The sequence below is a fragment of the Ooceraea biroi genome, chromosome 10 (genome assembly GCF_003672135.1).
Source record: "Ooceraea biroi isolate clonal line C1 chromosome 10, Obir_v5.4, whole genome shotgun sequence".
Taxonomy (NCBI): domain Eukaryota; kingdom Metazoa; phylum Arthropoda; class Insecta; order Hymenoptera; family Formicidae; genus Ooceraea; species Ooceraea biroi.
In genome coordinates, this window is record NC_039515.1 from 4,998,604 (window position 1) to 5,013,550 (window position 14,947).

At 46.1% G+C, this 14,947-nt stretch overlaps 1 protein-coding gene across 17 annotated transcripts in view; it reads right to left on the reverse strand.

Annotated features, from left to right (window-relative positions):
- Positions 1-44: 44 nt before the first annotated feature.
- LOC105278196 overlaps positions 45-14,947 on the reverse strand; it is a 53,646-nt gene continuing 38,743 nt past the window's right edge. For 16 of the 17 annotated variants that reach the window (XM_026973466.1, XM_026973467.1, XM_011337093.3 and 13 more), the window contains 8 exons: positions 7,907-8,202; positions 4,333-4,684; positions 3,786-4,126; positions 3,308-3,677; positions 2,896-3,163; positions 2,631-2,813; positions 2,421-2,558; positions 45-2,224 (listed from right to left, as the gene is read on the reverse strand). In XM_026973466.1, the coding sequence (XP_026829267.1) occupies positions 2,000-2,224; positions 2,421-2,558; positions 2,631-2,813; positions 2,896-3,163; positions 3,308-3,677; positions 3,786-4,126; positions 4,333-4,684; positions 7,907-8,202 (2,173 nt within the window). In that variant the 3' untranslated portion in view covers positions 45-1,999. The remainder of the gene's footprint in view (positions 2,225-2,420; positions 2,559-2,630; positions 2,814-2,895; positions 3,164-3,307; positions 3,678-3,785; positions 4,127-4,332; positions 4,685-7,906; positions 8,203-14,947) is intronic. The other variant, XM_026973470.1, reaches the window with a different exon arrangement.

Genomic DNA, 14,947 nt, shown 5'->3' on the forward strand with positions numbered 1-14,947 from the left:
GGATGATTAAGCCCCCAAACGTTGTTGTAGTCGCTGCTGGCTAATTGATAAATAATGAAATTTATTCGTTCTATTCTTATTAACAGATCTTTTGAAGTTCGATCGAACGTATAATTTAAATAGATGAATGTACATAAAACTGTGTCGGCTCTGTCAGTCGATTATATACACGTGTATAAATAATGAAGGCACCAAGGGACTCAACAATTCAATAAATTACACGGGTGCGAATTCATACAAAAATTTCGGAAATGAACAAATATAATCGGCAAAAGTACCAAGTGTAACGGGCGCGAGCGCGCGTGTACATGATGTGTGCGCGACGACGCGCGTGTGATTTATTTAGACTTAAGAGTACGAGTGTTATTTGGTTGATGACTTGTCATTAGAACCGCTGACCATTGATCGGACGCCGAGGATTACGCTAAGATCATACAACTAACGCGAGAAAAAGATTGTTACGTGAGAGATGTTCCTCTTCTTCTTCTTCTTCCTTCTTATCGCAGGAATGTCAAATTCGGCAGATGTGACATCAGGATTACGTGAATTCGTCAATCACAGTCGGATTTTCGTCGTGGAGAGATCCGCGACGCATCTCCCGCGCGCTCGCATATTCAACGCATTTCTCTCTCTTTTTTTTTCTCTCTTTCTTTCTCTGCCACGAGTGTTTCGAATCGTGCGCAATGTCCGACTATTCATCGTACATGATCAAAACCTTATGAGTAGTCGAAGAAAGAAAAACGTCGGCCGTCGGCGTGTCTGGGTCTCGCGCGCGAAATCTGGACGGAGCGACGCTGCGGATCGCGACGTCGCGTCGTTGAGGAGAGCGCGGGATTAAACGATCACGTTTCCACATTTCGCGCGGGAGACACACGAGACGTTGCATAACTCTCGCGTACAATTATATAATTAGACTAATTAATAGTAAAATAACATTGATCGCGCAGTAATAAAGATAATAAGAATAATAGGAATCGTTTTCTCTTTTACACTCTTGCTCGCTCGATGGACGAGACACTCTCTCAGAGGGGGAGGGGAGCTTTGTCGACGTCTGATAGAAAAAGCTATTAGGCGAACACTCGGCGCAGACTCAGCCTTGTGCAAAATGTGTGAATACTCGTTAGATCTATTTACATACATAAACTACACGATACAAATCGCTGGTCCGGATTAAGGAGGGAGTTAATATCGCGAATTAACGGATGAGGAAAACCCTCGATCGCAGCTTGTTCGCCCTGCATCCTCAATCCGGACAAGTCTCTCGCGTCTTTCGAAAAGCGACCGATTCCGACAAGCGGAGGGTGTCCCTCGCGGAACCGCGTTTTCTTCCTCGACCGCCGGCCTCGAGATCCACCCCCGCGTGACTCGCTACCACTCGTATATAAATATAAGTTAATAACGTCTGTCCGATACGCGGAGAATGAGTAGAAACGAGAACAATTCGACGAAGTGCTATTGATACGCAAAATACTTTGCGTCTCGCTCATGAAGCATCTCTGTGGACGAAGAGGCGACGCATCCGTCGTCATACATTACGCTAGAGTGCTCGCGGTGACGCGTAACGCGCTCGAAGCTCGACGAAGAATGAGAGACCACGTAAGGAGGAACGTAAACTTCCGTAACCCCGTCAACTCGTATCCGTGTGTGTGTATGCGTCCCTGTCTCCTCTCGTACCTTTAGTAATGTTAATATTAAATTCTCACCAATTTCAACACGATATTACAAGACGATCTATCTGTTTTAAATACATAATAATAATAATTCGCGATGACGTCGAATAATTAATTACAATAAAATAACAAGCGGATTTGATTCTTCGCTGAAGCTGATTGCAATAACGTGGCCACCTCGTGCGAACGAGCGCCCTTTCTCTCTTTCTTTTCTTTTCCCGCACTTCGTCGATGTCACAGTCTGTAGACGCTGATGTTTCTTAGGAGCCGTAATGCTAATCGATTGTATCACTCGGACTCGACGGTCGAACTTGAGCGACGATCTGTCGTTACGTTTCGGGAGCGAAGATTTCAACGGGATTGTCGGCACTCTGCGCGTTCGACCGCATCGCGCGTCTCCGTTCTTCGAGCATCTGCCGTCGCGCCTGCTCCCTCGCCTCGCGCGCCTTCTTGTTCGCCTCGCTATTCGCGGTCGGTTTCGCTTTGTGGACCGGTATGACGCGGCGTTTACCGTTCTGCTGCGAGGTCGAAGCGGTCTTCTTGTCCGGCACGATCTACGAGTAGAAGGTATATTAATAAATAAAATGTTGACACAAGTTGACAGATCCGTCTATTAATTAATTGAATCATTTAAAATTAATTCGGCATTTTAAGCAGTGAGTAATTAGTCGCCATTAAGGCAGAGCGATGTGAGTTTCGTTTTTTCTTAATAAAAGTCAACGCTAAAATATTATTTCTACAATAACGTACCTCTTGCCACTGCGACTTCCTTAGTTTCTCTATCTGGTCGAAGAGCTCGTTGACCTGAACCACTTGCAGCATCACCATGTCCCAGAAGCCAGCCAGGTCCTCGTTCGTCGTTGGAAATTCCTCGCCCGGCACTTGATTCTGAAATATCGAGAAGCGTGCCGTTAATTAAACTTGGAATCAACAAAACGCTGAAAATAAAAAATTTCTTACGATATTCTTCTGACATAATCCCTCGAACTGCTGCATTTTCTGCGAGGCTAATAGCCTGGCTTTACCCGCAGCAGATCGCAGCTTGCCAGCCGCTTCCTCTGGCAGTGCAACATCGCCGCTGGCTAATTCAGCCTCCGCGGATGCGGCCAACGAGAGCAATCTATCCGTCTCCTGCTTCAACAGCTGAGAAAATACAAGTTTCCATGAGTTTTTGTTGCCGGAAATTGATTACATCATGTAATGCACACGTTCTCCGGCCAATTACCTTCATAAAGTAATGACCATCCTTCTCCTCGACTACTTTTTCCGCTTCTTGTGCCTGCTTTGCTATGTTCGTCGAGCTCGCGCTGGGTTCTAACACTGGTAGCACTACTTTCGGCGCGGCTGGTTGCTGATCCGGTATGCTCTTACTGTTGCCATCACGCTTCGGCGTGTCACCCTCCATGGTAATCGGAATTATTCTCGTCACGCTAGTCTGCGAACTCGTAGGTACGGGGCTCTTCTGCTCGGCCTTTCGCGTTACCGGTACTACCCTGGAAACATCGAGGAACATCAAGAAGATAACAAATTTCATTCTTTGCAACCAAAAACACACACTTGCTTCACGTGTCTCACAGAATCAAAACAAGGCTGTATCCGACAGAACGAAAACAGGAAGTTTCGTATAGAATACTCACCTCTGAAGAGGTTTTATGACTTGCTCCGTGCCGTCCGTGGGCTTTCTACTACTGACTACGGGGAGCTGTGCTCGGAATTCCGGACGCAGATGTCGCAGAACTGGCAAATTCTTCAACGACTCCTCCGTGTTCGCGTTGTCCGTCGAAGCGTCGTTGCTCGACTTGTTGAAACTGCTGTCACTGACGTTCGACCTGGTGACACCACGCTTGAAGAAGAAACCCTGAGCTAGTGCACCCGGCCCGTAAAGCCGCTCCACTCGCTGCTGAATAAAGGACTTCTCGCTGCTGGACGTAGTGTTCAAAACTTGGCTCTCAACTTCCACTGTCGAGCCATTTAGAATGCTAGTGTCGCTAAACGACGTACTCGAAACTGCAAAGAAAACAAAACACGTTTTACAAAAATTGAATGTTTTTACAAAATTTGAGAAGTTCAATAATAATTAACAGGGGATTGGAGTTCATCGAAAATTTTGCTTACGATTGGCAACGCCCTGTTTCGGAGAGGAGAAGCCCGTGCCGAAGGACTTGTTTTGTTGACCGCAGGACATCATCGGCGACAAGCCGGGACTCCGTTTGACGGGGGTGCTCATCCGGATGGGACTGATATCGGGAAACGTCGTATGTAACGACGCCTTGTCGACCTCCGAGTAGCCCTGGCTGATCATGCTGATCGAGCTTCTGCTCTCCATGTATGTCTCGACCTTGCACTCCTCCTTCACGCCGTTCGTAAAACCGTTTTGCCTGTCCATCGCTAACGGCGATATCGACTGGCTCTTAGGCGGATGGTGGGGTGTCGGAACGTTGAGATTTTCGTTGGACCTGCAATTTTAGAGCACTTAATATATAGAATACACATTTATATATACATTACATATAAAATCGTTTAAGATAAAATTAAAACATACTACATTATGAAATATGGAATGCTCTTACGATTAGACTCAAATTCTTTAATAATTTCTTTCAATTCTTTAAAAACACTTTAAGGCTAAAGTTCTGCGTGTTTTAAGAACAAGCAGACTCACCTGAAACCTGCGGGACTAGTATCCCTCGTGATCAGTCTCGCGCCGGGACTGCTGTCTCTGGAGCGAAATCCTTCCCTCAGTTTGCTGTCGTACCTGGTGATCCCCGAGTAGCCACTTATACTGCACGCAAGACCCAGGTAACTAGGTTTCTTCGTCGTCAGCTGCTCTGGCTCCGGGCTACTGCGATGAGCATTGCTGACGTTCAGCTTCCTCTCATCGGGGGTGAGGTGCGATTTCTGTAGCGTCTCGCTGCTACCGTTCGCCAAGTTCTGCGGTGACGACACTGGTTCGCCGTTACACGATAGATTCAGACTGTGCAGCGTCTTTTCGGACACAGAGTCCACAGTATTCTCTGAAAGTGGAAATTCACAAAATCACACACCCGCGACTTGCAAGTTCATCTTTCGCTGATCATGAGAAAGCTAAAATTACAAAAGACACTGGCGCACACCTTGCGTCACGAGCTGTCGAATACACGATTCATAATTTCTCGGAAAATTAGTTTCTGCATCATCACGACAACGAATTCCGGTAATTATGTACTTTAACGGACCCAGCCCCGATGACCTTGACCTTGACATATGTTGTCAAGGTCACCCTCCTGAGTGACCTTGAAGAGGTTTTAGCCGTCGCTCGTTGTTTATTAAAAAGTTATTAACAAAAGAAGTTTAATAATTTTGCACGAATTTTCAGCTGTCCACGCGAAGCAAGGACTTGAGTTTGACATATATTACAAAGGCCACCTTCCTGAATAACCCGCACTAGGTTTCACCCTTCGCTCGTTGTTTGTTAAAAAGTTATTAACAAAAATGTTTAATGAATAAAGCATAATTTGACGATACCATATACGTTTACGAAAGAGTATATTTGATGGAATCTTAGCTTAGGTTAGGTTAGGTTAAGTTAAAGCAGAGAATACTTTGTATTTAACTGTTTGTGCTTTTGGTTAAAGTGAAGAATACTTTGTACTTATATTAAAAGAAACTATTCTATATATTAACAATTCACTGCTTTAAATGACTTTCTTTTCTTCGTTCATATACATACTCGTCGTTTATATCTTTCAATATTCAATATTCTTTCAAAATAACTACTATATCTTCGAAATTTCTTTTGTTAATAACTTTTTCATAAACAACGATCGACGACTAAAACCTAGTGCGGGTTATTCGGGAAGGTAACCTTTGTAATATATGTCAGTATCATGTTCTTGCTTCACGTGGACAGCTAAAAATTCGTGCGAAATCATTAAACTTTCTTTGTTTATAACTTTTTAACAAACAACGAGCGACGGCTAAAACTACTTCAAGGTCACTTAGAAAGGTGACCTTGACAACATATGTCAAGGTCAAGGTCATCGGGGCTGGGTCCGTTAAGGGGGGGAGCCTGCTTTAGAACGTTGAAAATAAGGTATAATTTTACGAATTTTTTTAGAGAAACTATACAGCGGATCATTATAAAACTTTGATGCATTTATTAGTACATGTTTAAAGATAAAAAAATTATTTTTTGATTTGAATATATCGCCTGTAGAGGTCGTCCTGGAGGCATCTTAGTGCAGCCGGCATTGTAAATTGGTGAGCATTCTCCTGCCTCCAAATTTCATCCAAACTGAAAAATTGAAATATTTTCTCGTTATTTATGAATTCCCATCGTCGATGAACCTTTAATATTCATTAAAACATTAAGTTAAACAATTACTTTTGCATGAAAAAGTTCAAAAACTTTGCCTAAAAATCGTACTTTTGTGTTCTAAGCTCCACCATTTTGGCACTTGTCAACTTTTTTCTTCTCTCTTTGGTTCATCGACGATGGGAATTCATAAATAACGAGAACATATTTCAATTTTTCAGTTCAGACGAAATTTGGAGGCAGGAGAATGCTCACCAATTTGCAACGCCGGCGACGCGGCTGCACTAAGATGCCTCCAGGACGACCTCTACAAGCGATATATTCAAATGAAAAAATAATTTTTTTATCTTTAAACATGTACTAATAAATGCATCAAAGTTTTATAATGATCCGCTGTATAGTTTCTCCAAAAACAATTCGTAAAAGATACCTTATTTTCAGCGTTCTAAAGCAGGGTCCCCCCCGTAAAGTACATAATTACCCGAATTCCTAAAATGTACGGATCAAATCACGCAGCCAAGTGCTTGGACTTTCAATGTTTCGATGGCTTGGCTGATCCCACAAATTTCGATTCACCGTGTTCTCGTTACGAATGTTTGCGAGCCAACTGTTCGACCGGTCAACAAGACATTCACCTTCGAAAAACGTCGCCCACGCGACTATGCACGCGCCAGCTCGCGTTAAGCGAATCTCATTTCACCGTCGTGGTCGCAACGCGCGACCTTATTTTCCGCGGCAGCGTGGATGCCACCAAGAAGCGGCCAACGAAGCGGCTCCCAGCTCACTGCGTCGGAACGAGCGGAGTTCCGAGTTCTTGAACCGCGATCGAGCAGCGCGGCTTCGCAGAATCGCGAGATGAGCTAACGACAGCTCGCCACGCTCGTCTAAATCGCAGCGATCGTCCTGGAACACTGAGCAGGGAACGTTCTCGCGCGCGGCCGTCCCGTCGACGCCTTCTTGGCAACGACGGCGAAGAGAAACGCTTGCACTTGGTACACTCGCCTACGGTCTAAATCCGATCGGCATCCCGAGCGAGCAAAAAGCGATTCGCGACCTGCGAGGAGGTAGCGAATAGTGAAGGGATCGGCGACCTCACTGAGACCGACCTTGAAGATCCCTCGAAAATTCGCAATCTTCGATGAGAGGATCAGTGTGAAGATGAGCTTTCAGGCTTGAGCCAGATCTTCAAACTTGAACTGCTCTTTTTCTTTCTGAATTTTCGAATTTCGCCAATTTCTTGTGATGTACTACGTATCATTGGAAATTGCAATAAATGTTCCCCTCGTGCGAACAATGTGATAATACTTTACTGATTGGATAATGTCCCGGCTCTGGACGTTTGTCGCGCGGTTGTTGACGCCAATTAAACGCCGCGTCTCGGGATAATTGAAGTAACTGCTTCAAGAGATAAAGCTCGGAAGATGATCCCACGTTCTTTCGGGCGTGTCCCACCTTCCTTCACGCTCGAAAGACGCGTTTAATCATCTCGACTCATCGTGCTCTCGCAGGCGGAATTCCCCGCGAGAAACGAAAGCAAAGGAGCTTCTTCGTCATCGCTCTCCTTTCTTGAATCAAAGAATTGCCAAATGCCTTTCAGACGTGAACGTTCAAAACTCCATTTGTGATCTAGCATCGATTCGTACCGACTCTCCAATTTCCGCGTCCCGGTTCTCCAAAGCTTTGATCAGCTGATCGTTCGTGCGGAACAATTTCTTATAAAAATTTTCGTATCCCAAACTCTCTCCAGGAAGACTCCCTCTCCACAATGATAATTTCGAATTACTAATTAATAGTCATCAGTCGTAACAACAACAAACAATAATCGATTCGACAGGAGTGATTCAGTCACGAGATTGCTCTCGACAATAACGTAACAATCACATGGACGTTCATGTTCACCGTTCGCGGACCTCTCAAAGTCTCTCAATGCGGGATAGCCAACCTGATCGGTCGGACGCGGAGCGATCGACGTCCAGGCTGCAGCTGCCGATGCTCTCCTGGCTGGTCATGTTGGGGTGATGCCTAGCGCCAATCACTGGCCTGTGCTCTGGGTCCAGGCGATGGTAGTTGAGGGGCTGCACGGCCAGGGAGAGCGGCCTGGTGCGTCGGTGCGAGCGGATGCCGCCGACTCCGGGTACCGACGACGTCACCGTCGCGACGCAGGGCTCGTCGACGTCGTCCAGACCCGCCACCTCGCCGCCCCCGCGCCGGTCCTCGTCCACGCGATCCTCGTGCACACTGCACAAGCCCCGGTTCTCTCATCCCGTATGCTGTCACGCGTGTCCGGAGCGTTCTCGAGCTCGTCACAGTTTATAGGTAGGCATGCACGTTTTAAGGATGTCGCGGTCATATGAATACGCGATATTCCTGGTCTGATAGCGAAATTATCTCCCTTTAGTAAAAAGAATGGAAAATAAATGATTCTCTAGCTGAGATCAATTCAAAATATGGAAATGATTAACGTAAGCTTGTTCTTCGGTTGGTACAAAGAGCGAATTTTACTTCAGTACGCGCGTAATGTTACAATTCCAAAAATTCAGGAAAAATACGATGTCCAATCGAATTTGGAAAATGTCTTTGGAAAGAAGGGAAATGATTTCAGTTCTCGGTAAAGCTTTCAGCTTGTAGAGGAATATCACTGCGTTCACCGCGGCTGCTATTTTCGGTCGAGCGCGGAAATTTGACAAAATCGAGAGGTTCAAGAAAGTGACCTCGATTGATAATGAGGCGTCCTCGTTAAGGCAATCCTGCCAGAGGGACCTTTCCGGGTGCAGCGAAACAAGTCGCATTTCTCCGTTCTTTCGCGGGTGTCGCACCGCGTCTCGAAGCATGAGAAAGCGGCACGAATTAGCATTTACCAGTTGGCCGCTGTGACAACTTTTTGCACGTGACATCCTTATGGTGCAACGGCAACTGATAAGCAAGTCTGATTGCTTCGCGTTGTCACTATTACCGTATCACCGAGGGAGCTCGAGAACATTGCGGATAGTAACTGGTGCCACTCCGGTCAGTACGATGGACTACCGCTTACTCGGCGGAGCGGCATGCTGTATAAATGTCATAGTTGGACCTTGCCGAGACGGTCGGCGATACCGCGTCGACGGCAAGATAACGAAAATAGATTTTACAGCGGTGTCTCGCGAACGAGACGCCGTGACGTCCGCGCGCGGAATTCTCTCTCGCGATCCGCGCATTTCGCGACACGGCGCCAACGCGACGATATGGTTCTCGCTTTCGACGCGAGACGAGTACTTAACGATAGATCGGGACAGCGAGTAAACCGGCCGACAAAGGCTCCCGGCTGCCAAACATTTTATTTATTACACCGGAGAAAACCGGAGTGGAAAGTTGCGCGGCGCGATTAAACAAGAACGGCCAGTGTACGTGAATACTTAACGAAAGCAAACATCGGACGTTATGCGCGGGCAATCCTATCAATTTCGCCGTATGACTTTCGTATTTTTTCGGAGTAATCAAGACAATGAATAAGCAGGCGGTTTTTATTGCCGCGAGTCACGAAACCGCAACGATGCCGCGCGCCTTTCTCGCGTTGCATTACACGCGAAACGTCATTAAATCTTTTTTTCTTATCTCGATACATCGACTGTTACCGAATTTCCACGGTAAAAGTGAGGATGAGAATGGGAACACGAGAATGGGAATGACATGATCGCGTGATCGAACGTTAGAAAACCGTTGCTCGATTGACGAGGGAAACGTTTGGAGAACAGCGCAACAGATCAGACTCGCGGAAATTGATTGCAGAGTGGCACCAGCCTCCGATAATTGATTTATCGCTAATCCTCACCGACGAGAGACTCGTGCAAGTAATTCCTGGCACGCGAATTAAATCGCCGACAAATTGGCGCCGGTATTAATTGCACACGCTAATCGAGGCGTCGGTCATTCGCCGCGAGTCGCGTGAGAGTACAGTTACAAATTCGTTCATTTTCAGCTGCGCTTTCTTGGCCCTTTAAAATAGAATGAGCACAATTCGAAGAAAGAGAAAAATTGATAAGGTCACAAGGAAACGCAGCTGATAGCGAAATGGATCTTACGTACAAAGACGTGTCAGCGCAAGCGAGTGCATCGGACGAGTGCAATCAAACTGCATGCGGCAAACTCGCTGTCGCATCAGCGACCAAAGCCGCACGATTGAATCTCTTGTGTAAAAGAAAAACGCAATCGTCCATTGCGATGATTCGTCGTGCGTTTTTGTCACTGATGTTATGCGTGATCGAGGAAGTGCAAGTGTAATGTACACAGACGGGAGCATCTCTTCCGGAAAAAGTCGTGCAGCTCGTTGCTCAGATCGTACCTCGATTATTGTTATCTTTCCCTTTTTTTAAACACCAGAGACTTTCTTTTGTTAATCTGTACGATTCATCTTGAATATTATAATAAAATAAAGACGAGTATTTCCCAGGGCGAGTACACAAATTTACGCGGTGAATGTATCGATGCGAGTTTTCGGGCAGAAATGTGATCCAAAGACGGATCATATGACAAGTTTAACGTATATGACGCTACATAGATTGGAGAAACGAGCCGCGCGGACAGGACGAATTGTCCGGTTATTGTACATACAATGCTATGTTGACGACGCGGAAATCGATGCTGACGTAATTGCGAGTTAACGGTTAAAGGTGCATCGCGGGGTACCAAGGCGTGCGGCCAAGCAAAACTAAGGTGTGCAAGGTGAACGAATCATGCTCGATCGCCAACGATAACGGTGGTGACAGCGATGATGATGATGATGATGCCGATGATGATAATGATAATAATAGTGATAATGATACTAGTGACGATCAGCGTGTTGAATGCGTGAAATAATCGTAGACGTTGTGGCAAATGTCAAAGTGTTACTCGTGTGCATCGCAATTTCCAGCTGATCATGGGGAACCATGATGATGTCCCCGTAGGGCGATGCTGACCGCGCAGATATTCCAGCGGATCCATTCTTCGGTCGATCAATTTCGCCTGTCCTAAGTCAATCCCCACAGCAACACGGATGCATATTGCTGATCAATATGCTTGATTAATGACGCCGAGTGAAACGTATTCACGCTCAAATATTCACGTTCGCCATAAAAATGTTTAGAGCATGACGGACGCTTGTCACGTGTTAATAGCACGTCAATCATTGATTATAATAACGCCACTCGTTAAATGTATTAATTGCACATTAATATTTTTTAGTCCATATTAATATTTGTTGAATAAATTTGTGTACATGACAAAACAGTGTTATTTTTGCAAAAAAAAAAGAAAAAAACAGCATGCATCCCTGAAGATACAAAACAACCTCACACAATATCAACGTGAGAGCAAAAGGGGGCTTGTTAAAATTTCACGGAGGAAAAATCTTTCAACTCTATGCAAACTGTCTCTCTCTCTTTCTCTCTCTTTTTGTCTCTTTCTCTCTTTTGTTCTGCCTACCTTCGCCGCCAATGTTTCCAGAGGAGGAACTTGGAGACGTTCTTTTTCGCAACGGGATTCACCGTGTAGGTGCCGCTCTCGATTTTTAGAGGCATCCTTAGCCGCGTACGCGTCACTGCGAATTGCCAGCGATATGCGCCAGCGATGTGCGACCGCCGCGAGCCGATATATCGATCGCAAGATGATCTGCGAATGTCAAAGGGGATGATATTGTACGCGCATTACTTACGTCTCAAGCGTGTGACAAAGGCGTCGTCAAAAGGCGCAACACCATGCGTTAATGCAGACTGCGCGCGCTTTTATTCTCATACGCAATCCTCTCCTTCTAATTCAGCGTTAATAAAAAATAAAAAAGCCTCTTTCCTTAATTAAGTTATCGATATCCGTCGCCTATCATCAGCGCGTGCTCGTGAGCGTGTCACTCTCCATCTCGGCGGATTTCGCGCGCGGCGCAATTTCGCCGATCGGCGTCGATTTTGTTTATTCCGCTTGCGACGGGGTGAATCAGACAGGAGCTGAATTTGCACGCCCCGGGTCTGCGACTCCTCTCTTTTTCGCGCCCTTTGTCGCCGTGGCACTCGCGAGCACGTTTCTAGGATGACTAGCCGCCAAGAACTGGCATTCTCAATCTCGACTCTCTCTGCTGCGACTCTCTCTCTCTCTTTCTCTTTCTGTCTCGAGACTCTCTCCTTTTCTTTCCCTCTTTCACCCGGTCCCACAGAATCCCCCGCCTTTCCAGCCGGTCTCTTTATCTTTCCCCGAGTCAAGGGTATTTTTGGAACACTCAAAAAACCACGATGGCACACGGTGCCGCTTCCTCCCATCACCCTCTCCATGCTGCCTCCTCTTTCTTCCTTCTGTCATTTTCTCTTTCTGTCTCTTGCTCTCTGTCTATCTCTGTCTTCGCGCGAGAATTAACGCGTGAACGAACGTAGAAGGGCGCACGAATTTAAAGGGGATCCGCGAGCGGAAAGTCGGCATCTGTACACGTGCCTGGCACGCGCGAGAACATCGGGGAGGAGCCGCGCTATTGCAAAGCCAATCGCGCATTCATACGCCATTCAGAAGGAATCCCCAGCTTTGACGAAGCTCTGTAAGTCCGCAGAATGCATGAAAAAATCTATTCGCCGCGTTTTCCGTCTCCAAACATACTCGAGTCGAAATCATCCTTTGTGAACACGTGGTCAATTGATGCTAAACCAAAAATTACTGAAGATGGAAATTATTTTCGGTTTGTCGCTAAAATTACGTGATGTCAGAAGCAAGGTAAATTAGTTTGAAATGATAGCGATGGGTAACCTCGGTAGAGAGCAATTTACTGACACTATCTTCTATGACATAAACGATCGATAGCGCGCCACCTTCATTTGGACAGCTTCGATTTCACGTGCAGGCGAGCAGATAAGTGTCGTGTATGTCTTTTGCGAAGGCTAATAACCCCTTTCTGTCATCGTGGTCTTTTATGGACCGTTAATCTGTAAACGCTTTTACGGTCCGCGTAATAGTTTCTCTCTTCTCACAGGGTTGCATGGCGTCCGGTACCAAGCTCAGTCCGTTACGAGGCGGACCGCGTGCATAAAAAGCTATTACACTCTATCTGTATTTTTAGTGGCTTGTAAGCATAACTCAAACGCCGGCGAAGTGAGAGGAATCGTCAAGAAAAACGCCGTGAGGATGTTTCACGAAGACTAAGTCAGCAATAAAACTCCAGATTCACGAGCGAACTTTTTCAGACTTGAACGAAAGCTCCACCTCGTCCAAGTCGATAAAACAAACTTCGAGACGCGCGTGAAGATGAGAGTTCGCCATCAAAAATTTAAGCCACGAGACCAAACGCTGTCCTCAACGAATTCCAAGGCGGTTAGATAAATTGAAAGGGTTGAGTGAAGTCGAGATATAAGCAAGAGGGAAACTGCGGTCCCGTACCCCCGAGGTACCGTGCAGCCATGAAGGGAGCAAGAAATGTCTACGGAACCAAGATTTCCCATCCTCTGGTAAGCCCTGGTAATCCGTGCAAGGGTTTCCCTATCATTGTTCTATTTCGGTGCAGGGCAGACGCTGTCGGCGAGATTTACGGGCTCGGTAATTGAAGCTGACAAGATCCGGGATGTCGTCGAGGTGGAAAGACTCGGTGGTTCGTATCGCCGCGGGGTTCCCGGTTCGTTTACAGCGACACCGAGCGTTCCGGGGATGTCAGCGACTCTCGCTAACGACCCGAGATATTCGAACTTGGTCTTATTCGCCAAACCACCATAATTTCGTGGCTTCCTCTGACTCTGAGTCTTTGACAAAATTGCCGCAAACAAATACTTGATTGACGAAGATTGCATCAAAGAGAGAGAAAAAGCAAGAAAGAAAGAAAAAGAGAGAGTGCTTCTCTTCTTTCTTCTGGAGAAGATTTATAATTTTTTAGACTTCATCAACTCGACGCGCAGGTTTCAGTCGATTTTGAGGTTCCGTGATGTCGAACGAGGGTTCCTCGACCCATGCACCTTGGCTAGTTCCTTTTCCGCCAAATTGCGTCGCGACGCTCGCCAAATGATCTCCGGTCACGAAGAGCGCGAGTTGATTCTCGTTTGGTGGGAACAAAAAATTCCACGATCGTGAATTCGACGCGATTCGCACTCGCTCAGAATTCACTTACTCTAGAAATTTCAAATTTTTCAGACTCGCACTCAGTTTTTTAACATCAATTCTGCTTAACAAGATTTGTGTGATGAATCGATGATAATTCGTCAAGTTTTGGAATAACTTAATTACGAAGTATCATTAACGCAGGACGTGCGATACTTCCGCAGGGCATGGTAAATTTTGCGAAGAAATGAACACCAGGGACACAAATGAAGTCTGCTTGGAGGCATGACTAGCGTGAAACAAGAGCTGCCGTCTGGGAATGCGGAGAGCGCGCGGCTATGAATTCAAATGCATTATGGCACGCTCGCGCTCAGCTCCGAAAGTCGACGTAAAGGCGAATGAGACGGAAAAAGGAGATATTGCCTGGGATATAATTAGAAAGAACTACAACTCCTGAATATACCTGAAGCATAACATATAATTCACGGAAACAGTTTAATTGCTCCCAAATCTGCACAAGATTTCCCTCCTACAAGAGAGTACAGACTCCAACCGTGCATAAATCACTAGAAGTCCTATGAATTAATGAATTCCTCAATAAAGAGAATTTTTACTTCGTCGTGATGCGTTTCGCCAAAACCCTGAGGAGCAACAACCGTCTGGAGCTTCACCTCGAAGCAGGTTGGATTCAACCAGTAGACTCCATTTATGATTCGACAACTGGCAGCCCTGCCGCGTGTGGAATATGACCGTGCTATCGCGCGATTGAACGAGCGTGAACGTAAATCGCGAGAAGATATATAAGGTATGCGCGTCAGTACTGCATATCGTTTCTCGTCTTCGACTTGGAACCACGCATCCTGGACGTGAAGAAGACGCGCATACTGTTATAATATGTTCTCCAGAAGAGACTCGATATCCTGCGGGCGCATGCTGATATGTCTACCTCTCAGATGTACCTGTCCTATTC